General features: G+C 39.9%; 2 protein-coding genes across 11 annotated transcripts in view; both read right to left on the reverse strand.

The window, feature by feature from the left end:
* The window catches only part of TBC1D5 (TBC1 domain family member 5), a 590,389-nt gene that overhangs the window by 539,675 nt on the left and 24,899 nt on the right, over nucleotides 1-25,815 (reverse strand). The window lies entirely within an intron of this gene.
* Nucleotides 362-825, reverse strand: LOC129644357 (histone H2B type 2-K1). Its single transcript, XM_055570022.1, has one exon. It carries the CDS (start codon nucleotides 779-781, stop codon nucleotides 413-415), a length of 369 nt encoding a protein of 122 aa, XP_055425997.1. The 5' UTR covers nucleotides 782-825; the 3' UTR covers nucleotides 362-412.

Consider the following 25,815-nt stretch of genomic DNA (forward strand, 5'->3'; position numbering starts at 1 on the left):
TTTTCATAATGGTATCAAACTGAAAGTACCTGGCGTCTTTTTCACTCATTTTTTAGATCTACTAATATAGAGACAGAATTTTTTCCTTTTAACTTCTGTAAAGTACGGATCCCATAGGCCTATCACGTTTTATTTATCCTTTCCTCCACTGATAGACATCCACGTTGTTTCCAATTTTGCACAACTACAATGTTTTATGAGCATTCTTGCAAAAGTCTCTATGTTCACATACAAGAACATAACATGTTAACCGTGTTCTCTAAAGCCAGGTTTCTCAACCTCCACACTCTACAAAATTTGGACTCAGAATTCTTTACTGTGAGAGCCTGTCCTGTGAATTACAGCATATTTAGAGCATTCCTTTTTTTTTTTTTTTTTAGCAGTGCAGCCTTTATTAAGGTCGGGCCCCGGCTCACTTGGAGCTGGTGTACTTGGTCACAGCCTTGGTGCCCTCGGACACGGCGTGCTTGGCCAGCTCCCCAGGCAGCAGCAGACGCACGGCCGTCTGGACCTCCCGGGATGTCAGTGTGGTTCGACCCGAGTACTGGGCCAGCCGGGCGGCCTCGCCGGCCAGCCGCTCAAACAGATCGTTCACGAACGAGTTCATGATGCTCATGGCCTTGGAGGAGATGCCGATGTCAGGGTGCACCTGCTTCGGCACCTTATAGATGTACATGGAGTAGGTTTCTTTGCGCCGGCTGCGCCTTCTGGACTTCTTGTCCCCAGGACTCCGGCCCCGCCGGCCCCCAGACTGCTGCAGCTGTCCGTGCTCGGCGCTCATCCTCCTGGTCCTCCCGGCATTCCTGATCTCTACCCACCAGATGTCAATAGTCCCCAGATGTGACAACCAAAAACATTTCTAGGCGTTGTCAAGTGTCCCTGGAAGATAAAACTCCCTTGGTTGAGAATCACTGCTCTAAGGTCTATATGAGGTGACTTTCTGAGTTATGAGTACATTTTCCATTTCACCACATATTGCCCAACTGGTCTCCAAATATATCAATTTTTACCCCCATCAGCATATGATACCACTAGTTTCCAAACACCCTTGTCAATACTTGATAACGTTATGATGGTTTAAATTGTTCCAATAAAATAAATCATTGATTTTCCAAAAGGAAACTACCATTTTAACTATTAATTTCAAGAATATGCGGTACACATGTGCTACTACTAAGAAGTTATGAAAACTCAGAGCTTACATGGAGGAAGTAACCTACATTTTATTCCCTTCTCTTTATTTTGCTTGGCCCTTTTCTGGTACACGATTTTTTCTTGACATTGATGTGTATTATTAGCATATAAATTCTGACTTTATAAAACTTATTTTCCCTAGAAGCTTCAAAATTATAATGCCTCATTCACATTTCTTCAAACTTTCAAGACCACACACAGAGTTTTAAACAACTTTAAGTATTTTAATTGATGTCATCACTTATAGAAAGGTTCATCACTCTTACACTTATAAGTTGCTGGTCTCTAAATACACAATTAGGCTAGAGAAACACTTTGGAAATATCTATCACCAAACTCCCTATCTGTGAAAGAATCTATATTAAGCAAATTGATTCTTAAACTGAAATCAGAATGAAGCAAAATGGTGGACTTTATATGCTAGCCTCCACATCCCATACCAAATAAACATAAATTCAGACTGGAATTTGTAGTTCCTGATTTCCAGGAGTTCCTCTTACAGTTCCTCTTTCTCCTGTAAAGATCAACTGTAGTTTATGCTCAGTTCTATAAGATAGCTTTATTATTTTTTAACTGAAGTATAACTGACATATATTAGACTCTATTTTGTATATACTTCAAAATGATCACCACAATAAGTCTAGTTAACATTATCACTATATAGTTACAGAATTTCTTGTGTTGATAATTTTTAAGGTTTACTCTCTTAGCAACTTCCAAATATGCAATGCATTATTATTAACCATAGTTGTCGTGCTTTAATTCACATTCTCATGTCTTGTTTACTTTGTAGCTAACTGGGTGTTTTAACCTTTTGACTCCCTTCATCCCTTTCACCCACCCTCAACCCTGGCAAAACGGCATGCTCTCTGTATCTATAAGATTGTTAAGATTCCATATATACGTGAGATCTTACAGTATTTGTCTTTCTCTAATTTACTTCACCTGAGGTGATATCTCATTGTTCTGATTTGTACTTCCTTGATGATTAATGATGTTGAGCATCTTTTCATGTACCTATAAGCCAACTGTATGTCTTCTTTAGAAAAATGTCTATTCAGATCTTCCACCCATTTCTTAATTAGGTTGTTGTTGTTGAATGAATTCTTTACATGTTTCAGAATTATCCTATCAGAAATACGATTTGGCAACACCTCCTCCCTGTTGGTAGGCTGCCTTTTCATTTTGCTGATGGTTTCCTTCACTGTGCATAAGCATTTTAGTTTCACTTGTTTATTTTTGCTTTTGGTGTGAAATCCAAAAAATTACTGCCAAGCTTGATGTCAAGGAGATTACCACCTATGTCTACTTCAGGTCTCACAGTCAAGTCTTTAATCTGTCCTGTGTTGCCTTTAATATAAATTCTCCTTTGAGCTAAGCCATCTCGTATAGGTTTCTATTACTGCCATCCAGAGAACCTAGTCTAAGAGAGTTGCATACTAAAATGATAAAAGTTCCAAGCAAAACTAGATGGAAAACCAGAAGGTACACCAGAAACTAAAAATACCAGAAAGACAGAAAACAATATAAATTTAACCGAACTTTAAAAAAGAAGAACCTAGTACAACTGCTGCAAAATACAAGTGTTTCTCTGAGAGTGGTCCAAATACCGTTATTTGATATTTGAAAGTAGAGGCAATCTGAAGGCGGCAAGCGTATGAAGAATAAGAACGTCCAGGCAGGCTACCTCCCCAGACCCCTCATCCCCACATCCCAAAGCAAGGCAGCAGTAAGAGAGGCCATGACCCAGAACAGGAGGAGTGAGAATGGGCTCTTGGTTAACACCAGTGATAGAGGTCTGGAGCCCAAACTTAAGAATATGTACCCCAACACTTCATCATTAAAGGTTCAGAGGAACAGCACAAATGATCAAATCAATGTTTCAGGAAGATTAAGCCTGTGTCAGCAAGAAGGATAAACTAAGTAGAGGGAAGAATACTGACAGGAGAGCTAGGCAGCAGACGGTACAGGCATGTGAGGGCTCAAAACCCAGCCAGAGACTCTATGAACAGAAAACCCAGACTAGCCTACATGGAACTTTTAAGAGTAGAAAGAATTTGTTGAATGACTTGATGTTATGAGAGAGAAAAAGATAAAAACTCAGTTCAGTTGCTCAGTCGACTCTTTGTGACCCCATGAACCACAGTACGCCAGGCCTCCCTGTCCATCACAAACTCCCGGAGTCTACTCAAACTAATGTCCATCAAGTCAGTGATGCCATCCAGCTATCTCATCCTCTGTCATCCCCTTCTCCTCCTCCCCTCAATCTTTCCCAGCATCAGGGTCTTTTCCAATGAGTCAGCTCTTTGCATCAGGTGGCCAAAGTACTGGAGTTTCAGCTTGAGCATCAGTCCTTCCAATGAACACCCAGGACTGATCTCCTTTAGGATGGACTGATTGGATCTCCTTGCAGTCCAAGGGACTCTCAAGAGTCTTCTCCAACACCACAGTTCAAAAGCATCAATTCTTCGGTGCTCAGCTTTCTTTATAGTCCAAGTCTCACATCCATACATGACCACTGGAAAAACCATAGCCTTGACTAGATGGACCTTTGTTAGCAAAGTAATGTCTCTGCTTTTTAAAATGTTATCTAGGTTGGTCATAACTTTCCTTCCAAGGAGTAAGTGTCTTTTAATTTCATGGCTGCAGTCACCATCTGTAGTGATTTTGGAGCCCAGAAAATAAAGTCAGCCACTGTGTCCACTGTTTCCCCATCCATTTGCCATGAAGTGATGAGACCAGATGCCATGATCTTAGTTTTCTGAATGTTGAGCTTGAAGCCAACTTTTTCACTCTCCTCTTTCACTTTCATCAAGAGGCTCTTTAGTTCTTCTTCACTTTCTGCCATAAGGGTGGTGTCATCTGCATATCTGAGGTTATTGATATTTCTCCCAGCAATCTTGATTCCAGCTTGTGCTTCCTCCAGCCCAGTGTTTCTCATGACGTACTCTGCATATAAGTTAAATGTCGGGAGCAGTGTTAGGCATTACTGACAAAATGGAGGCACGGCCCCAGACCCCTCTCCTCATTCCACAGGCACGGACCTGGGATGAAGCAGTTAGGCCTTGTAATTCTGACTTGTTGTTTCCTCTCCTCGGCTGAGTTGACTGAAAAGGAATATTAAGGTGCTTATTGTTCTTGAGAGGAGCATGAGAAGGCACAAAGCCTTCTGCAGCTGTGCTCAGAGAATAATTCATAAAGTTAATCACTGACATTTGTTTAAGGACTTTTACAAGAATGTTCCAGGATGAGCACAGAGGCTGCAGCTTGAGGCCATGGGAGGGATTGCTATCTGAAGCCTATTTGTGAGGAAAATGTTTATGGCAAAGGAGTTTACTGAATTTAGGGCTTAGAAATAATTAAAATAGAAGTTAAAGATTTAAGGAATGTTGTAAAGTTAGCATATTTTACTATAGCTTATAGAGGTTAGGAATTTTAGAGATACTATAGCTAGAAGCCTTTTTAAGAGATAGTGAGCTCAGATGTTAGGAGCAAACAGGATTTAGAAAGATAAGAAATAAACTGAGGAATGTGGCATGAGTTACAGTGTAATCACAAGTTAACTACAGGACACATTAGAGGAAGTAGGTAATAGATGGTAAAGCTGATTCCAAGAGAATCAATGAAGCAGGAACTCTGAAGAGCAACAATGATTTATAGAGATAATAAATCTGGGTGAGGAGGAACTGAAAATGTCAAATCTATGACCTAATGTTTTTGTAGAAGTATAAAAGAGAATCTTAAACTTGAAATAAACAGGGAGTCCAAGAAACTGAGAGGCTGTCTTATCGCCAACACCATCCATCTCTTCAGGTTGAATCCCTGGCTGCTGGACCTGGACTCCGGCAGTTAAATAAGCAGGGTGACAATATACAGCCCTGACGTACTCCTTTTCCTATTTGGAACCAGTCTGTTGTTCCATGTCCAGTTCTCTAACTTTGCTTTCTGACCTGCATACACGTTTCTCAAGAGGCAGGTCAGGTGGTCTGTTATGCCCATCTCTTTCACAATTTTCCACAGTTTATTATGATCCACACAGTCAAAGGCTTTGGCAGTCAATAAAGCAGAAATAGATGTTTTTCTGGAACTCTCTTGCTTTTTCCATGATCCAGCAGATGTTGGCAATTTGATCTCTGGTTCCTCTGCCTTTTCGAAAACCAGCTTGAACATTTGGAAGTCCATGGTTCACATATTGCTGAAGCCTGGCTTGGAGAATTTTGAGCATTACTTTACTAGCATGTGAGATGAGTGCAACTGTGTGGTAGTTTGAGCATTCTTTGGGGTTGCAATGAAAACTGACCCTTTCCAGCCCTGTGGCCACTGCTGAGTTTTCCAAATTTGCTGGCATATTGAGTGCAGCACTTTCACAGCATCATCTTTCAGGATTTGAAATAGCTCAACTGGAATTCCATCACCTCTACTAGCTTTGTTCGTAGTGATGGTTCCTAAGGCCTACTTGACTTCACATTCCAGGATGTCTGGTTATAGGTAGTGATCACACTATTGTGGTTATCTGGGTCATGAAGATCTTTTTTGTACAGTTCTTCTGTGTATTCCTGCCACCTCTTCTTAATATCTTCTGCTTCTGTTAGGTCCATACCTTTTCTATCCTTTATTGAGCCCATCTTTGCATGAAATGTTCCCTTGGTATCTCTAATTTTCTTGAAGAGATCTCTAGTCTTTCCCATTCTGTTGTTTTCCTCTGTTTCTTTGCACTGATGGCTGAGGAAGACTTTCTTATGTCTCCTTGCTATTCTTTGGAACTCTGCATTCAAATGGGTATATCTTTCCTTTTCTCCTTTGCTTTCTCCTTTCTCCTTTGTGAAAAGGGAAGCAAAAAGCAAAGGAGAAAAGGAAAGACATATCCATTTGAATGCAGATAAAGACTACTTCATTCATTTGTTCAGAAAATACTTATTGTAAGCTTTATTACTGTATCACTAGCGCTCAACATTATTAAATTACCCTGAGGACAAAGAAGTCAAAAGGAATCCTAAGTGCTTGGGGCTGGTGCACTGGGACGACCCAGAGGGATGGTATGGGGAGGAAGGAGGGTTCAGGATGGGAAACACATATATACCTGTGGCGGATTCATTTCGATATTTGGCAAAACCAATACAATATTGTAAAGTTTAAAAATAAAATTAAAAAAAAAAAAAGGAATCCTAAGAATTTGGCTCTGAGAAGGTAGCATGAGGTAAATAAAAAGTCAGGGTAGTATAGTATACATTAAAATAAGTGATTATTTCAGCTTGAAAAATGAGTTTTGTCCTGTAAGTTTTACTTTTATGTAAAAATAAAAGCATTCTTATACCCAACAAATTTGTAACAGTCCTTAACCTTGCATTATGAGATATCTGAGATGTGTAAAAGAATACATGTAATTCATATTATAAAGCACAATAACAAAATGAGTATGATGAACTCATCTCTGAACCTAGGAAGTAAAATACTACCAATTTCTTTAAGTTCCTGGTGTGTTTCTCCCCAATTCCAACCTTCTGCCCCACATCCAACAAAGGAAATCATTACCCTGTATTTTCCTTTAATCATACCCTTCCTCTTTCTTAACACTTTACCTTCTATGTACAATTAAACAATATGTTTAGTTTTTAACTTGTTTTGAAGTCTCTGAATACTTAAATACTAAAAATAGCGCTTTGCTATGTATACTTTCTGTGAACACTAACATTTATTCACTAAATCCTGCTTCTAAGACAAGCATGAAGCTGTAAACCGTTCATCCACAGCCCTACACAGACTTCAGTGCATGATGCGCCACAACCGACTCATCTTCCTGCCACCAGTGTGCATTTGAGTATTTTCAGGTTTTGCTGTTACAAACTATGCTTCCACAAAACATTTCTGAGCACATCTGCGGGTGCACACATCCTGGAAATTTTCTAACATATCCAGGAAAACTGTGTCACAGGTTACACGCATGTTCAATTTCACAGATAATGCTAAATTATTTTTACTTTACTACTTGCAAAGACACTATTTAAGTTAGAAAACCAGGGACTTCCCTGGCAGTCCAAGGATTAAAACAGTGCACTTCGGCTGCAAGGGGGCACTCGTTCAATCCCTGGTCAGGGAACTAATATTCTGCATGCCATGCAGCATGGCCAAAAAATAGCATTAGAAAGCCAGTCTCATGGAACATAGACAATGTAAAACACATGCCTAATTAAATCTGAATCACAGGTAAGTACTCAAACCCATATTAAAAATAATCATCAACATTCTGTCACTGTCCAGCATCACAAGTTAACATCATATGAACATCTCCACGAAAATGTCTCCTTCCTCTTTTCTCTTCTCAGTGGGCATTTTCATATCAAATGTTACTGTTTAAGACAAGATTCTCTGGGTGCCAACAAACAGAAACCTATACAAAGGTTAGCGCCATGTAAATACTCATGTTAGAAAGAAAGTAAGAAAAGAAAAAAAAAGGAAGAAAGGTATCTCACAGAACTGATGAACAGCAATTATTATAATTGGGGCTGGAAATCAGGAACCACAAAGCTACCCAAAAATAAAGCACTTCATCCTTCCTGGGATCACACTGTCTCTGTAAGTGAGTCAGTCTGTCCCTGGCAGAGGGTTCATCCTGTTCTGAACACACAAGTCCCCTCTGCCAAGATCTATATCACCATGGGTAAGCATGGCTACTCCAGCTACAGTTTTACACATCTTTCTAGAAGACAAGCCCAGTAGAATTCACCCTGCATCTTTGCCTTCCAACAATTACAAAATGTTGAAAACTTCTTAGCCCACTTTAGCACCGAGGTCCACCCCTGGGTACAACAGCCATGTATTAGGAATGTGAGGGTCCCACTTACCAACACAGCTGCAGAGGTCCACTCATGAAACAGAGTTACCACTTCTCAGACACAAGGGACCTCAGCCCAAGCAGGCATCACAGAAAGCTTCTACAACCACCACCAAGGGAAACCACTGACAAGTATAATAGACAAACCTGGAGAGTGTATTAAAAAGCAGAGACATTGCTTTGCTTACAAAGGTCCATATAGTCAATGCTATGGTTTTTCCAGTGGTCATGTATGGATTTGAGAGTTGGACAATAAAAAAGGCTGAGCACCAAAGAATTGATGCTTTCGAACTGTGGTGCTGGTGAAGACTCTTCAGAGTCCCTTGGACTGCAAGGAGATAGAAACCGTCCATGCTAAAAGAAATCTACCCTGAATATTCACTGGAAGGACTGATGCTGAAGCTGAAACTCCAGTACTTTGGCCACCTGATGCGAAGAACTGACTCTTTGGAAAAGACCCTGATGCTGGGAAAGACTGAAGGCAGGAGGAGAAAGGAACGACAAAGGATGAGATGGTTGGATGACAACACCGACTCAATGGACATGAGTTTGAGTAAACTCCAGGGGTTGGTGATGGACAGGGAGGCCTGACGTGCTGCAGTCCATGGGGCTGCAAAGAGTCAGACATGACTAAGCAACTGAACAACAAATAATAGAGTGGAACCTAAAGGTCTTCCTTGTAGCTCAAACGGTGAAGAATCTGCCTGCAACACAGGAGACCCAGGTTCAATCCCTGGGTCAGGAAGATCCTCTAGAGAAGGGAATGGGAGTCCACTCCAGTATTCTTGCCTAGAGAATCCCATGGACAGAGGAGCCTGGCAGGCTACAGTCTGTGGGATCGCAAAGAGTCAGACATGACTGAGCAACTAACACTACCACACTACCCCTACTACTGTAAGAAGCCTACCCCCTCACTCCACACCACAGCTCGCTGACTCCTGTCAACAGCAGTCAAAAGTGAAATGTGCAAATAAAGTACCCAGTAGTCATTCTGAAAGCAGATACCAGCTTATTGTTACATCGTCCTCTACTCTCAGGGCCAACAGTTACTACCTTTTATGGTTCTCCTATTAAACTCTCTTTACAGTATATGATGCAATGAACTATCCTTAACTTGAACCTCTCTCTTGATTTATCTGGCAAAATCATCTCCTGGTTCTTTTCTGATCTCTCAGTTTCCTTACTCACTCATTTTTTTCTGCCCACCCTTTAAATATAAATAGCCCATAGCTATGACATCAAAACCTCAAAAAAATACATAAATTAGCCATCACCAAAATTTAAAATTTTCATGCTTCAAAAGACAAATTGGCACTTCAACAAACTGAAAAGACAACTCACAGAATGGGAGAAAATGGTTCTAAATCATGTATAAGGGACCTGAATGTACAATATATAAAGAACTTTTACAGTTCAATAATAGACAAATAACCCAATTAAAACTTGGCCAAATCTGAAAAAAATATATACAAATGGCTAATAAGCATATGAAGAAAAAACGTTCAACTTCATTAGCCATCAAAGAAATGCAAATCAAAACCACAATGAGAAGTCAGCAAAAGGGCAAAGTAGGGAGGCCCCACATTCTCTAATCTGACAGAAACATAAAAAAAAAAACCAAGCAGTAATTGTCAGAACCAACGCTGTTAAAACTATGGAAAATGACAAAAGGTTTACAACAGCCAAGCAAATACTGCATCAAAGAAAGGCAGTTTCCCACCAGCAGGACAGCTCTGCGGGGTTTCCAAGTGTGGGTTCCATCCCTTCGGTGACACAGGGGCAGCCCGCACTCGCATCTTCAGCCTGGGTCCCTAGCTCCACGGAGAGCAGAACAGAGCTTACTCACAAATGAGTGTGCCTGCTCTCATCTGTCTGGGGATCCCCTGAAGGACTAACAGAAGGCACTCAGCTCTTTTTCACCTCACATGGAACTCGGACTAGAAAAGCAAGAGTCATTTGAAACCACGGAGAGCAGCACTAACAATGAAAGGTGCCCATGACAAAAGGTTACCGTCTTTATACAACAGGTCACCCAGATGTGGGGGCAAAAGCTGGGGAGGGGGTCCCCTTTCACAAATGAGCATGGATGGTAATTCAGAAGACAGTATGCATGTCCACAGCAAGATGCAACCTCAGAACACCCGAGAGAACACTAAGCTTCTACCTTGCATTCATCACTGAGCACCATGCAAGCCTGGCTGAGGACTGAAAGGCTGCCCCAGGACAGGGCTGATCTACAAAGCCCAGGAGAGACATTCTTCTATTTGTTTGTTTAGGACTTTGGGGGGAAGGGGGAATTAAGTCAGCTCCTGTCACTCAAAGCCATCTGTCAAAACACTAGCTGAACACAGGCAAAGGAACGGAAAATGTACCAACCACACATGACAAGGAATCATCTTTGCAGAGAATGGTTTTGGAAAATCACTAAACAAATCACAGCTTTCAACAATCAAAAAAAAAAAAAAAAAAATCAAACCCTGAAGAAAGTGGAGAATATGATTCACAGAATTATCATATTATAATATTCATGTTTAGATGTCAACAAAAAAAAAATCATAAGACATAAAAAGAAACAGCAAAGTATTCCCCATTCAAAGAAAAAAATAATTTACTGTAATGTCCCTTAGGAATTCCAGACATCATGTTTATTGGGCAAAGGATACATTCAAAAAAGCTTGGACAAAACATGAAACATGAAAAAGAAAAAACAATGTATTACCAAAATTAATAAAGTATCAATAAAGAAATATAAATTATAAAATGGAACCACACAGAAATTTTGAAGTTGAAAATTACAGTATCTACAATAAAAAAAAAGGCACCAGCGTGGCTCAAGAGTGATTTCAGCAGGCAGAAGAAAAATGTTAGAGGACATTCGAAATTACTGACTCTGAGGCAAAGGGAAAAGGTATGAAACTGAACAAAGCCTAAGGAACCTGGTGGGACACCACCAAGCTGACCACAGAGACATTACGGGAATTGCAAGGAAAGAAGAGAAAAGAAAAGGGACATGGAGAGTATTTGAAGAAGTCAAAAATCCTCCCAAATGAGATGAATTCCATGAATCCACAAATTCAAAACCCTCCATAAACTCTAGGTAAGATAAACTCATTATAATCAAACTGCTGAAGTGCAAACACAGAGAGAGAAATCTGAAAGCTGCATGAGAGAAAGGACTTGCCAAGTACAGGAAATCCTCAAGAAGACAAAAAGTTGGTGTCTCACGTCAGAAAGCAAGGAAGCCAAAAGGTAGTCAGATGACACGCTTATGCACTGGAAGAAAAAAACGCAAGTCATGAGTGAAAGCTACTGCACACACAATGGGTATAAACATCTTGCTGTATAGCACAGGACTGCATTCAATATGTTATGGCAAGCCATAATGAAGAAAGAATATTTAAAAAAGAGTGTGTGTGTGTATAAATAACCAAGTCACTTTGCTGTACAGCAGAAATTAACAATGTTGTAAGTCAAATTATATGTCAATCTTTAAAAAAGAAAGAAAAAACTTTGTAATGGTTCATCTATGTGTCAACTTATCTGGCCTCCAGGACACGTAGACATTTGGTCAGATGTTATTTTGGGTGTTTTGGGTGTTTCTGGCCAAGGTTAACATCTGAATTGGTTGCCTGAGTAAAACAGATACCCTCTGTAAATGTGAGTAGGCCTCATCCAGTCAACTAAAGACCTAAACAGACAAAAAGGCCAACTGAGAAGGAATTCCTCCTGCCTGACTGCACTGAGCTGGGACTTCAACCTTCTCCTGCCTTTGGGCTCAAACTGAAACAACAGTTCTTCTTGGACCTCAAGTTTGCCAGCTTTCAGTGCTGCAAGTTACATGACCGGTTCTCCTGGTCCTCAGGCCTTCAGACCAAGACTGGAAATGCACTATTGGCTATCTTCCACCTTTAGCTTGCAGAGGATAGCTCTTAGGACTTTTCAACCTCCATAACTGCATGAGCCAATCCCTTATAATAAATCTCTTCATATATATATATATGTATGTATTAATCACACATACATACCACACCTTATTGGTTCTTTTTCTCAGGAAAACCCTGCTTGATACAACTGTCAAGCAAGAATCCTATACCTGGCAAAAGCGCCTTTCAAAAAGAGAGAAATAAACACATTGCCTCAGGGGCCTCCCTGGTGGCTCAGATGGTAAAGAATCTGCCTGCAAAGCAGGAGATCCTGTATCAGGCAGATCCCCTGGAGAAGGGAATAGCAACTCACTCCAGTATTTTTTTTTTTTAATTTTATTTTATTTTTAAACTTTACATAATTGTATTAGTTTTGCCAAATATCAAAATGAATCCGCCACAGGTATACATGTGCCTGGAGAATGCCACAGACAGAGGCGCCTGGCTGGCTATAAGCCATGAGGTGATGAACAGCTGGACATGTCTGAGGGACTACTTCCACTTTCACAGAGACATTCCCAGATAAACAAAAACTGGCAGAGTTCATTACTACCAGATCTATCCTATAAGTAAAACCAAAGGAAGTCCTTAAGTCTAAATGAAAAACAAACAAACAAAACACTAGAAAGTAACACAACACCATATGAAGATATAAAGATCTTCAGTGAAAGTAAACACACGGGCAAACACAGAGACCACTATTGCTGTATCACTGATTTGTAACCTCACTGTTAGAAAATGAGGGCCGACTCACTGGAAAGACCCTGCTGCTGGGAAAGACTTAAGGCAGGAGGAGAGGGGACGCCAGAGGATGAGACAGATGGAAGGCATCACCAACTCGATGGCTGTGAGTGTGAGCAGGCTCCGAGAGATGGTGAAGGACAGTGAAGCCTGGCACACTGCAGTCCAAGGGGTCGTAAAGAGGTGGACTCGGCTGAGCGACTGAACAACTCCATTGTTGACATCCTCCACAATTTAAAGACAAATACATGTTTTAATTATGTATTTATGTTGCTGACTAACAATGTACTCAACATAAAGATTTAATTTGTGACAACAACACAAACAAAGGGAAAACCAAAGTGGTGTAGCAGACAGCCATGCTACTGCAGTCACGCTGGTGTCACTGTGAACCAGACAGTTATGAATTTAGGGTAGCAGGCATCCTCATGGTAACCACAAAGAAAACAACGAAAAATGTAGGAAAAGAGAAGAGAATCCCAACAGTTCACTCCAAAAATCAATTAAACACACACAAAAAAGACAGTAAACACACAAATTACCTAAACTAACTCAAGAAGAATTAGAAAAATTTCAATGACCTGAATTACTAAAGAAGTAGCATCAATAACCAAAAACTTCCCAACAGAGAAAAGTCTAAGAACAAATGGATTCACTGGTGAATTATACCAAACATTTAAAGAATTAACACCAATCCTTTTCAAACTCTTCCAAAAAAAGCCAAGAGGAGGGAAGACTTCCTAACTCATTCAGTGAAGCCAGCATGACCTGGATACCAAGGACAAAGGTGTTACAGGAAAGAGAACTGAAGGCCAACACCCTTTGTGAATATAAACACAAAATCTCAACAAAGTTCTAGCAAGCTCAGCTCAACAGCATATTAAAAGGATTACATACTATTACTAAGAGGGATTTACCCCAAGAACTCCAGGATGATTCAACATAAGCAAATCAGTCAATGAAATCCACATTTAACACTATGAGAGGGAAAACACACACACACATAATCATATCAGAAAATGCATTTAATAGCATCCAGACCAACCTGTCATGATAAAAACACTTAGAAAACTGGAAGTTGTAGGGAACTTCCTCAACCTGATAAAGGGCATCTACAGAAAACCCAGAGGTAAGAGCGTATTTCATAGGAAAAACAATTCTCTCCCCCTAAGATCAGAAGACAGACTAGGACGCTCATTTTTAGTGCAATTCAGCAATGTAGCAGAAGTTCTAGCCAGGGCAATTAGACAAGAAAATAACAACAGGCATTCAATTTGGAAGTAAAACTATCGCTATTCAGTCAAATGGTCACACACAATTTTTTTAATCTGAAAGAATCCACAAGAAAGCCACTAAAGCGAATTTCAGCAAAGTTGCAGGGTACGAGATCAAAACACAAAAATTAGTTGTGTTTCTATATACCTGCAATGAATGACCTAAAAAAGAAATTAAGAACAGTACAGGTTTCCCCCACTATCCACAAGCAGATCATTCCCATGAAAGCTTTCATAAGCTAAAATGGTGCAAAGCAAAAAAGCAATTACCTTAGGACACACCTTGCTAACAACGCAGAAAATAAATCAAGATAAAGCAGAGTTTAAAGCCACAGCAGCTTGAGGCTGAGATGCTGAGTGTGGCCTTCCTTTTCCCTTCTCCAGACGTTACAACAGCTTGCACTTACTGGAGAATAAAATTTACCTCTCCACAGGCTGATTCTCAAAATCCTCTATAAAGTGGATCTGAACCACCTCAATGTCACTTCATGTCATTCTTGAGCACTAAACATCAGCGTTCCAAAAGAGTTCATTATTCCCTTTAGCCTTCTATGGCTCTCTCACCCACAAGCTTTTTCTTAAACTTCCTCTACTTAGGTCCTCACTCTCCAGGACCTGTGTGTCTTTATTTTTCTCTCAAAGTCTCCAAGATGTCTAAGATCATCAAGTCTAAGATGTCATCAAACTGTAAGACATCTGCCAATTTTAGGGATGCTAGAATGTGAAAACACATAAGGCTAGACTCAGTATCTTCCTCCTCTAAACTCCCTCAATACAGTGACTGTGTTTCTATGTAACTTGTCTCTTAAGCTCTGTATTATGACTTAATGTCTGCTGACCCGTTAGGTCACAGGCTTCTTGAGAACAAAATTTCCATGCTGCCCGTCTATGACACAGTAGAAACTTCCCTGAAGTTTGAGTACGAAAATACAGACTGCAGTGTGTAAAGGAAGGGAACAGCACTAATGGCACCTATCTCACATTTATTAGCAGAATAAATTAGAGAATATACATTAAAATCAATGTGTAAAGTGGATCTTATTCAAATGCAGGATTTTGGTATTTTAAAAGATATATTTACTGAAATGAAATGTCACACTGCAAATCTGTCACTCCTCAGTATCAGAAGCTACATTACAGAGTACAGGAAACTGCTCTCCAGGGACCTCCACAGGAAATCACAGCCTGGCTCCAGGACAGCAGTGCCCCCAGGCACTCCAGAGCAACCGGGTCTCAGCCTGGGGCGGCTCCCAGGCCTGCTTCCAGACAGCAAGGCCTGTGACTGGCTCCTGTCTGCAGCCCTGGGAGTCTCAAGGAGAATGAGTAACAGAATATCCAGGGAGGTATGTGTAATTTGAAAATAAAACAGCAGTTTGTTCTTTTCTTTAAAAATTGTACTACTTATTCTGAATCTGCAAATAATAAAAAGAAGGGTATATCTGAAGGGAACACGGAGTCAGAACTGGGACAGCAAGAGGCACGTGGATGAAACGAGTGCCCTTAAGACATACCGAGGATGGACAGTGTATGTCCTCCTCGGGGGCCTGGACCAGTGTACCAGCCTCTCACCAGGCCTCCTCCCTCCACACACCACCCTCCTCAACTCACCTTCCACACCGAGGGAGACATATAGCTGACACAGAGCTCATCAGGCCACTCCACTCCAACTTGAGTTACTCCCTGTCAGCTTGAAAATGGAAAGAACCTGGGCTCCCCCGGCTCTCCAGGACAATTTATTTATGAGCTTGACTTGATGCTCGGCAACACTAACTGAAATTTTCCATATGTCCGTCAAGCTTTCAGACTTTTGAGCCTCTGCTCAAGCTTCGCCCGGCAGCGTCCCTTCTGTCTTACTCTATGGGTTCTGAACAATCCTTCGGAGCTCAGCTCAAGCTTCCCAACTCATGAAAATGTCCATAAACCACATTAACAGCTCCTGCCTATGTGCTCAGTCGATCAGTTGTGTTCAATGGACTTGTGACCCCATGGACTTGTAGCCCGCTGGGCTCCTCAGTGCCTCCCTCAAGTTTCTAAAAATGCATGTCCCCCTGTATAATCACCTCACATCCCACCGAAATTTTAAAATGAAAGTATCCTTTAAAAGAAAAATCTCTTCCAGTAGACTAGGCCACAAAACCAAGAACGAAGTGTTTTCAACTTTACAGTTCATTTACTTAACACAATCCCACTCAAGAAATGTTTTAACTGAACCAAAATGCTGATCTTAATGTTAGTTTTAAAGGAATTATTTCTTTCCATTGCTACAAAACAAAAACAAGAGGGTTTTGCTTAGTTTTAGTTTTCTTTTTGTTCTGGGTTTTTTTTGGGGGGGAGGGTTATTCTTTAGCAAAGTCTTCTTAGCAAATGCTCAGGTACACAGATATATTGATGAATACTATACAATAGCAAGACAGTTGTTGAGCTGGTCAATAAATGCTTTCAGATACATTCTGAAATATATCTGAATTAATTACCTTGTGCTGCTCTGTATCACAGGCAACTGCACTTCCAAGCACCCCTGCCCTCTGGCTTCTGGTAAGATCTGGAGATGCCCAGTGCAGAGGCCCTGATGGGCACTAAACAGAAGAAGAGGGGAAAGGTGGAGTGCTTCTCCCAACACAGGCTGGACAGAAGCTTGCTTTCCCAGGACTCCCTCCTCCTCGAGACAGCCCTGCCCAGGGCTGCTCCAGCTCCACACATACAGTCCCAGCCAGGACACAACCGCCTCTTCTCACTATCCTCCAGTCTTAGCGGGATCACAGACGCTTCCAGAGTGCTTCATGTCTGTCTTTCAACTGGCCTTCTGGCTTCACACCAATTACCCCTGCACCTGGTTTCTGGATTAACTTTCCTCTTGAAAGACCCACTGTGGTCATTATTTTCTGGATGGCTCCTGACTGATTCTGTTTTAAAATGTCATTTAAACATGTGTATCAAACAGCATAGCACCTCAGAATACCAGGGCATAAAAACTTTTAATCCTGAAAAAAGCTTATTACATAAAATTATTATTCTAAATACAGTTACAGGGGGTAGGAAGGGAAAAAAAGCAACCATGTACTAATTCCTAAAAGTAAAGAATCTTGCATTTTTTTCATACCAAAGTGTTCCTCACTGGAATGAAGTCTTTCCTTAGCTGCAATGTTTGCCTGAATTAAGTCAATCACTCATAATAAAAATGTCACTTTTTACAAACTTATTTAGTAAAGGGAAAATTGGAAAGATTATGGTAGTTGGAGTCACTGCAGGCCAAGACATCTGTTCGAAGGGAAAAAAATGTTAAAGACCTCCTGTCAGTGACATTATCATTCAAATCCACAAAATTCTGTCCTCTTTAAAGACGAATCCAGTTAAAAAATAAACCTTTAACCATTAATCTTATTTCATAATTTTTAAAAGATCATAAAGTATTAAAGTTGCAAAGATATGCTTAAACATATGGAAGAAGGTAAAATCTGTAAACAGTTCAGTGTTAATAACTGATGACTACAGGCCTTCACGACTCCCCGCTCACGTGGTCCTTCAGTGAAATTCCTGAAATAAGAGTCAGTCTAACTCATCATCCATAAAGTATTTTAGGAAATGAAAACACTTTAGAGCAGAGAGAATATTTATTATTTTATTAAACAGTATTTCTTAATCACTGAATTAGTTTGTTCTTTATCTCCACAGAAAAATACATAATACTGCACAACAATCCCCGATCTTAAAGCAAAATATCAATTTAATGTTGCAGACTTTAGAAGAATGAGATCTCTAAAGGGGGTGTGTATGTGTGCTCAGTCGTGTCCAGTTCTTTGTGACCCCATAGCCTATAGCCTGCCAGGCTCCTCTGTCCATGGAATTCCCCAGGAAAGAATACTGGAGGGGTTGCCATGCCCCCTCCAGGGCATCCTCCTGACCCAGCGATCCAGCCCACTGTCTCTCACGCCCCCGGCACCGGCACGCGTATTTCTTATGACCAGTGCCACGTGGGAAACCCAGTAAGCATTTCCCAAGCAATTCTGCACTGTCACGCATTTTACGTAAATCACCTCACTTCACCTAAAACCCCTTAAGGCACTATCACTATGAAGAAAGGGAAACTCCAAAAGGAACATAATTGCTGCACCAAACAAGAGAAGCAAAACTCAAGTTTAGTCTTGTCTGGCTCTAGTGTCTGGTTGCTCCCTGCTTTCTCTGAAACAGTATTATCAAACTTTCACATGGTTTTAATATAAATAATCAGTTCAGTTCAGTCACTCAGTCATGTCCAACTCTTTGCGACCCCATGGACTGCAGCACGCCAGGCCTCTCTGTCCATCACTAACTCCCAGAGCTTGCTCAAACTCATGTCCATTGAGTTGGTGATGCCATCCAACCATCTCATCCGCTGTTGTCCCCTTCTCCTTCCACCTTCAATCTTTCCCAGCATCAAGGTCTTTTCCAATGAGTCAGTTCTTCCCATCAGGTGGCCTAAGTATTGGAGTTTCAGCTTCAGCATCAGTCTTTCCAATGAATATTCAGGACTGATTTCCTTTAGGATGGACTGGTTGGATCTCCTTGCAGTCAAGAGACTCAAGAGTCTTCTCCAACATCACATTTCAAAAGCATTAATTCTTTGGCGCTCAGTTTTCTTTAGGGTTCAACTCTCATATCCGTATGTGACTACTGGAAAAACCACAGCTTTGACTAGATGGACCTTTATTGGCAAAGTAATGTCTCTGCTTTTTAATATGCTGTCTAGGTTGGTCACAGCTTTTCTTCCAAGGAGCAAGTAAATGTCTTTTAATTTCATGGCTGCAGTCATCATCTGCAGTGCTTCTGGAGCCCAAGAAAATAACATATCTCTTTCCATTGTTTCCCCATCTATTTGCCTGAAGTGATGAGATCAGATGCCATGATCTTTGCTTTTTGAATGTGGAGTTTTAAGCCATCTTTTTCACTCTCCTTTTTCACTTTCATCAAGAGGCTCTTTAGTTCTTCTTTGCTTTCTGCCATAAGGGTAGTGTCATCTGCGTATCTGAGGTTATTGATATTTCTCCCGGCAATCTTGATACCAGATTCCAGCTTGTGCTTCATCCAGCCCAGCATTTCTCATGATGTACTCTGCATACAAGTTAAATAAGCAGGGTGACAATATTCAGCCTTGACTTCCTCTTTTCCCAATTTGGATCTAGCCCATTGTTCCGTGTCCAGTTCTAACTGTTGCTTCTTGACCTGCACACAGATTTCTCACGAGGCAGGTAAAGTGGTCTGCTATTCCAGTTTGTTGTGATCTACACAGTCAGATGCTTTGATGTACTCAATGAAGCAGAAGTAGATGTCTTTCTGGAACTCTCTGGCTTTTTCAATGATCCAACGGATGTTGGCAACTTCATCTCTGGTTCCTCTGCCTTTTCTAAATCCAGCCTGAATATCTAGCTCTCAGTTCATGTACTGCTGAAGCCTGGCTTGAAGAATGTTGAGCATTACTTTGCCAGAGTGTAAGATGAGTGCAATTGTGCAGTAGGTTGAACATTCTCTGGCTTTGCCTTTCTTTGGGATTGCAATATAATACTTCTTGAATAAAGAGAAGAGAGAGCTTGTAAGCATCCACAGTGTGCAAGCTCTGCACATAAACAGATCACAAGGATATTACCTCAGAAAGGTTGTAAGTAGTTACCAATTATCAAGCACTTCTCACTGAACAAAAGCCCTAAAATGAGAAGCATCTCTGAGCCAACCGCTAACCTACTTCCTTAGCTTTGTACATGACTTCTCATCATATGCTGACAGAACAACCTTGGTAGACATTGGTTATTTATTCCTCCTAGTTTTCTGATTAGGGTCTGAAAACTCAATAAAAATTGAGTTATTATCCTAGGTTTTATATGCAAATTTTGACATCTCCTTTCTATTCCCTATGCAGTCCCCGATATCCTACATAGTACTCCATTTTTCAAAACACCCATTCCACTAAAGGAATACATTTCACACCACAACCCAGTACACATACACATGTTATAGAACTAAGACAAAAATGTCCTGGTGACCACATTTACCAGAGAAGGCAATGGCAAGCCAATCCAGTGCTCGTGCCTGGAGAATCCCATGGACGGAGGAGCCTGGTAGGCTGCAGACCATGGGGTCGCTAGGAGTCGGACACAACTGAGCAACTGAACGACTTCACTTTTCACTTTCATGCACTGGAGAAGGAAATGGCAACTCACTCCAGTGTTCTTGCCTGGAGAATCCCAGGGATGGGGGAACCTGGTGGGCTGGTATCTATGGGGTCACACAAAGTCAGACACGACTGAAGCAACTTAGCAGCAGCAGCACCAATCACACTGTGCAGCATGCACTGGACATTTCCTAATTTATTTTAAATACTGGAAACAACCCACTAAATAGACCTCACAAACCACTACCATCAATCGTAACACCACTCCATAACCTAATCCCATTAAGGAAGTGCTCACCTGACCTGAGTGCTTTTCCTCCCTCTTCCTCTCCAAACTGGAGGAGGAGAAGTTACTGAGAAGAAAAGGAAAGGGAAAAGGCACCACATGTCCCAAGGGTTTACTCTAAAGTATGATGGTTCATGGGATTATTTGCATTAATGTACTTTAACACTATGGTGAAATTTATTTTTTAATAAAAGTTAAACCTTACCATTTCTAACCATTTTTACTTGTAAACTTCAGCACCACTGAGTACAGTCACAATGTGCCGCCGTCACCACAGTTCATTTCCAGAACTTTTTCAACATCCCAAACAGAAACTCTATACCAATTAAAACAATAATTCCCTATTACCTCTCCCTGGCCCCTGGTAACCTGTAATTAATTTCTATAATAACATTTTATAAACATATAGAAAAAAGTGAAAATAAAATAAAGAATCTCTATACATGCATGACCTTTGCTCAACAAACTAGTTAATTTTGCTATTTTCATTCACCAGTCCCTAGCTTCCTATCATTTTACCCCAACTTAATTTTAAAAATATAAAAACTATAGATTTTTTTTTACACAACCACAATGTCATCACAGCTAACAATATTAACTGTAATTTCTCAGTATCATGGAAGTCTTATGAACAAATATGAAAGTTTTATAAACATATTCAACTTAATTATCAAAAATATTTCTCACCAAATTTCATTGATTAACTCAGCAATGATTTCTGAATAATTTCCTGCATAACTATTACATAAAAAATAATTAATATTCAACACCAAATGTACCACAATATTTCAATGGAAAACTTTCTGTAGAATTCCACAGTAGTTACCAATATTGCTAAGACACCAAGGAAAGAATGCACTGTTTTTCGTTAAAAACCTAAAACATTACCTAGTGTCCTCAGTGGAATGTTTCCTCTGCAAAACACCACAAAAGTAACCTAGTAAAACCTGATAGTATTATTTATTTTATACAAGCAATCATTAGTAACCAGAAAAGTCTCATTATCTGGTGTTCCTTTAAAAAAATGGACTACCACATGAATTTAACAAAGGAACATTTCACACAAAGATGGCTATAATAAAGGACAGAAATGTTGTGGACCTAACAAAAGCCAAGACATTAAGAAGACGTGGCAAGAATACATAGAACAACTGTTCAAAAAAGCTCTTAATGACCCAGATAACCACGATCATATAATCACTTCCCTAGAGCCAGATATCCTAGAATGTGAAGTCAAGCAGGCCTTACGAAGCATTACTATGAACAAAGCTGGTGAAGGTGATGGAATTCCAGAGAAACTATTTCAAATCCTAAAAGATGATGCTGTTAAAGTGCTGCACTCAATATGCCAACAAATTTGGAAAACTCAGCAGTGGCCACAGGACTGGAAAAGGTCAGTTTTCATTCCAATCTCAAAGAAGAGCAACGCCAAAGAAGGTTCAAACTACCACACAATTGCACTCATTTCACATGGTAGCAAGGTAATGCTAAAAATCCTTCTAGCTGGCTCAACAGTATGTGAAATGAGGACTTCCAGATGTTCAAGCTGGATTTAGAAAAGGCAGAGTAATCAGAGATCAAATTGCCAACATCCGCTGGATCATGGAAAAAGCAAGAGAGCTACAGAAAAACATTTCCTTCTGCTACACTAAAAGCTTTGACTGTGTGGATCACAACAAATGTGGAAAATGCTTAAAGAGATGGGAATACCAGACTACCTTACCTGCCTCCTGAGAAACCTATACCCAGGTCAAAAAGCAACAGGTGCTACAATGTTAGAACTACATATGGAACAACGAACTGGTTCAAAATTGGGCAAGGAGTGTATCAAGGCTGTATCAAGGCTGCCCTACTTCTTTAACTTATAATGCAGAGTACATCATGCAAAATGCCAAGCTGGATGAAGCACAAGCTGGAATCAAGACTGCAGGGAGAAATATCAGTAACCTCAGATGTGCAGATGACACCCCCCTAATGGCACAAAGTGAAGAGGAACAAAAGAGCCTCCTAATGAAGGTGAAAGAGAAGAGTGAAAAAGCTGGCTTAAAACCCAACATTCAAAAAGCAAAGATCATGGCATCCGGTCCCATCACTTCACGGCAAATAGATGGAGAAACAATGGAAACAGTGAGATACTTTATTTTCTTGGGCTCCAAAATCACTGCAGACAGTGACTTCAGCGTATTAAAAAGCAGAGACATCACTTTGACGACAGAGGCCCATCTAGTCAAAGCTATGGTTTTTCCAGTAGTCATATATGGATGTGAGAGTTGGGACCATAAAGAGGTCTGAGCATGAAAGAATGGACGCTTATGAACTATGGTGCTGGAGAAGACTCTTGAGAGTCCCTTGGACAGGAAAGAGATCAAGCCAGTCAATCCTAAAGGAATCAACCCTGAATATTCATTGGAAGGACTGATGTTGAAGCTGAAGCACCAATACTTTGGCAACCTGATGGGAAAAACTAATTGGAAAAGGCCCTGATGCTGGAAAGACTGAAGGCAGGAGGAGAAGGGGACAACAGAGGATGAGATGGTTGGATGGTATATTCAACTCAATGGACATGAGTCTGAGCAAGCTCCAGGAGTTGGTGCTGGGAAGGGAATCCTGGCGTGCTGCAGTCCATGGGGTCACAAAGAGTTGGACACGACTGAGCTAACGAACTACAAGCTGAACTTAAAACTAGATTGTTTTTGTTTAACCTACCTTAATAGTATCATAGAAAATGATGATATGATTGTACCTAAAAATCTCTAGTGCTGCAAAAAAGTCAAACTAGAGTACTCTGAATAAACATGAATAAATCCTACTTTACAGACAATAGTGGTAATTTTTCTAGTCATGAGGAATGACTGATTCACAGAGAGTTTGATATCATGAAATAACACTCATTTTCAAAATATAAAAGACTGAAAAAGATAAAAGTCAAAACAGGGGCTGATTCAAATTTAACCTATAATCTTTCACATGATACAATCTCTAGTTAAGAAAAAGAAATTATCAGTCTATAGAATATCAACAACCAAATATGAAACATAAAGTCAAATGTAAACAAGAAAAAAAAAATGTCTACGGGAGTTTCATACAGTGTCTTTTTTAATCCTGTGTACTTTTACTAATGCAAAATACATCAGTTTAGAAAGTATAAGATTAACATTCTTCCTCCAAGATCAAAAGCAGCCCTGTACAAATACCAATAAAACATGATATAACTGCACAAAAATTTGCTGCTGTTCAACTTCTGCATTGCATGAGTGTCCTAAGTAAATCAAGAAAATTAAAATATTTAGGATGCTTAATATGAAGCATATGTATATATTTAAAGTTGTACCACTATCATTACCCAATTTATATTCAAAGTATTTGATTGAAAATCTAGAACTTCATAAAAGACAAGAAATGTCTGATTTGTTTTTAATCTTTGTCTCTGTAACCTGAATAAACTCAAAATCTACAAATAAAACATATCACTATAACCAACATTCTAAAAATGATGTCACGCTCCAAAAATAAAAACTTCTGAATTGTCATCATTATAAAATTTCTTAAATTTGCCATGTGTGGTTTTAATGCAATCAACTAGTACATTCTACATAGTTATCACTACTAAATGAGAAAGAGAATTGAATAAAGAAAACTTAAAACAGAGAAATAATTTTCAAGGTGTACAAGTAATTCTACATTATAAAAGACTATTTCACGTCTTGACTATAAAGAAAAAGCAGCAGAGAAAGGAAGCTCTAGATCAAAACATCTTAGAGGTTTGAGTTCTCAACTCAGCAGTAACTAGGGTACTCTGATGGCTCTTACTCTAAATTACTGAAGGCCAGTGAATTTATTTAACTTCTGAACACTAAAACATAAAGCTTTTAGTACATATTTTATAACCATCTTTTGACTGAATTAATAAAATATTCAGGTTTGCCATAAAGTTTGGGCTTCCCTAGTGGCTCAGATGATAAAAAGAATTCACCTGCAATGCAGAAGAGACCTGAGTTTGATCCCTTGGTAGGGAAGATCCTCTGGAGGGCATGGCAACCCACTCCAGTATTCCTGCCTGGAGAATCCCATGGACAGAAGAGCCTGGTAGGCTACAATCCATGGGGTTGCAAAGAGTTAGACACGACTGAGCGACTAAGCACAGCACAGCACACAGCTGTCACCATGAACTTTAATTCTGGGAGGCAGAAAATAAACAGATAAATTTTATAAACATACACACACACATATATATATGAAAGTGAAAAAGTCAAAGTGTTATTCATGTCTGACTCTTTGCGACCCTGTAGTCCAGCCAGGGCTCCTCTGTCCATGGGATTCTCCAAGCAAGGATAATGGAGTGGGCAGCCAATCCCTTCTCCAGGGGATCTTCCCAAAGCAGGGACTGAACCATGTCTCCTGCATTGCAGGCAGAATCTTTACCATCTGAGTCCCGATCAGATCCTTCCGTCCAAATCAGATCCAGGGAAGTCCAATCCTTCCTTCTTACCTGCCATGAATAATGGGAAGGTGCCTAAATTGCAGGCAGCGGACACAGCTGACGTGATGCAAAATTAACCACCAACTCAACAGGTAAAGCCACATTCTGGTAATTTCTTAACTTCGAAATTTTTATTTTCATTACTTCCAGTGTCCATGACTCTTCATCATGAAAAGCATTATCAACTTATCTACGTAATTTGTACAATAAACAATTTCAAATTCCTTGCCAGATTCAACTTACCATTCTGTTACTCAACAGTACCGGGTGGAAACCCCTAGGTACTCAGGGCATTTTACAAACACTGCTATATTCCCCATGATACACCTGTAGGATAGTCTTATCCTCATTATACAGGTAAGAAGACTTAAGTGTCAGAAGAGTTAACTCACACAACCAGGACTGAATTACTAAATGATGGAGCCAGATTCTAATGTAGGCTCATCCGACTAACTTTAAGGTCTATTTGTTCTTCCCACTATTCTAGACTCTCATTTATACTAAACTCCTATGGATTTAAAAAAACATCTCCCACTATGTTTTTCCAGAAATTTGATTTGGGGTTGAGAGATGAGAATAAAGTTGTTTCCAAGAATTATTTTTTAAAATACTAAGACCCAATTTTCTCCAAATTATTCTTGGTTTAGCTTTCAGTATTTAAGATACAAATATTAAAAGTTACACTGTTGATTCTGAAAGACTTAAAGGTATGCATTAATCACCACAAAAGTTTTCCTATAACATACTGAAGATTCTGAACACAGCAGAGTTCAAAAGCTAAAGTATTATATCAGTAAAAATATTAGCAAACAGTATCTGCTTATTAAGTATAAACACAACAATTTTCTAAGATAAAATAACTATGTGGAGCTCAGAACTGCTGAGGTCTACTAAAATCTGTCATTCTAAACACTAGAAACAATCAGAAAAATATCTATCCATA

Source organism: Bubalus kerabau, chromosome 2 (assembly GCF_029407905.1).
Source record: "Bubalus kerabau isolate K-KA32 ecotype Philippines breed swamp buffalo chromosome 2, PCC_UOA_SB_1v2, whole genome shotgun sequence".
Classification (NCBI taxonomy): Eukaryota; Metazoa; Chordata; class Mammalia; order Artiodactyla; family Bovidae; genus Bubalus; species Bubalus kerabau.

Coding starts and splice junctions, on each gene's coding strand:
- LOC129644357 (XM_055570022.1), bottom strand. CDS start 781: ATGAGCGCCGAGCACGGACAGCTGCAGCAGTCTGGGGGCCGGCGGGGC.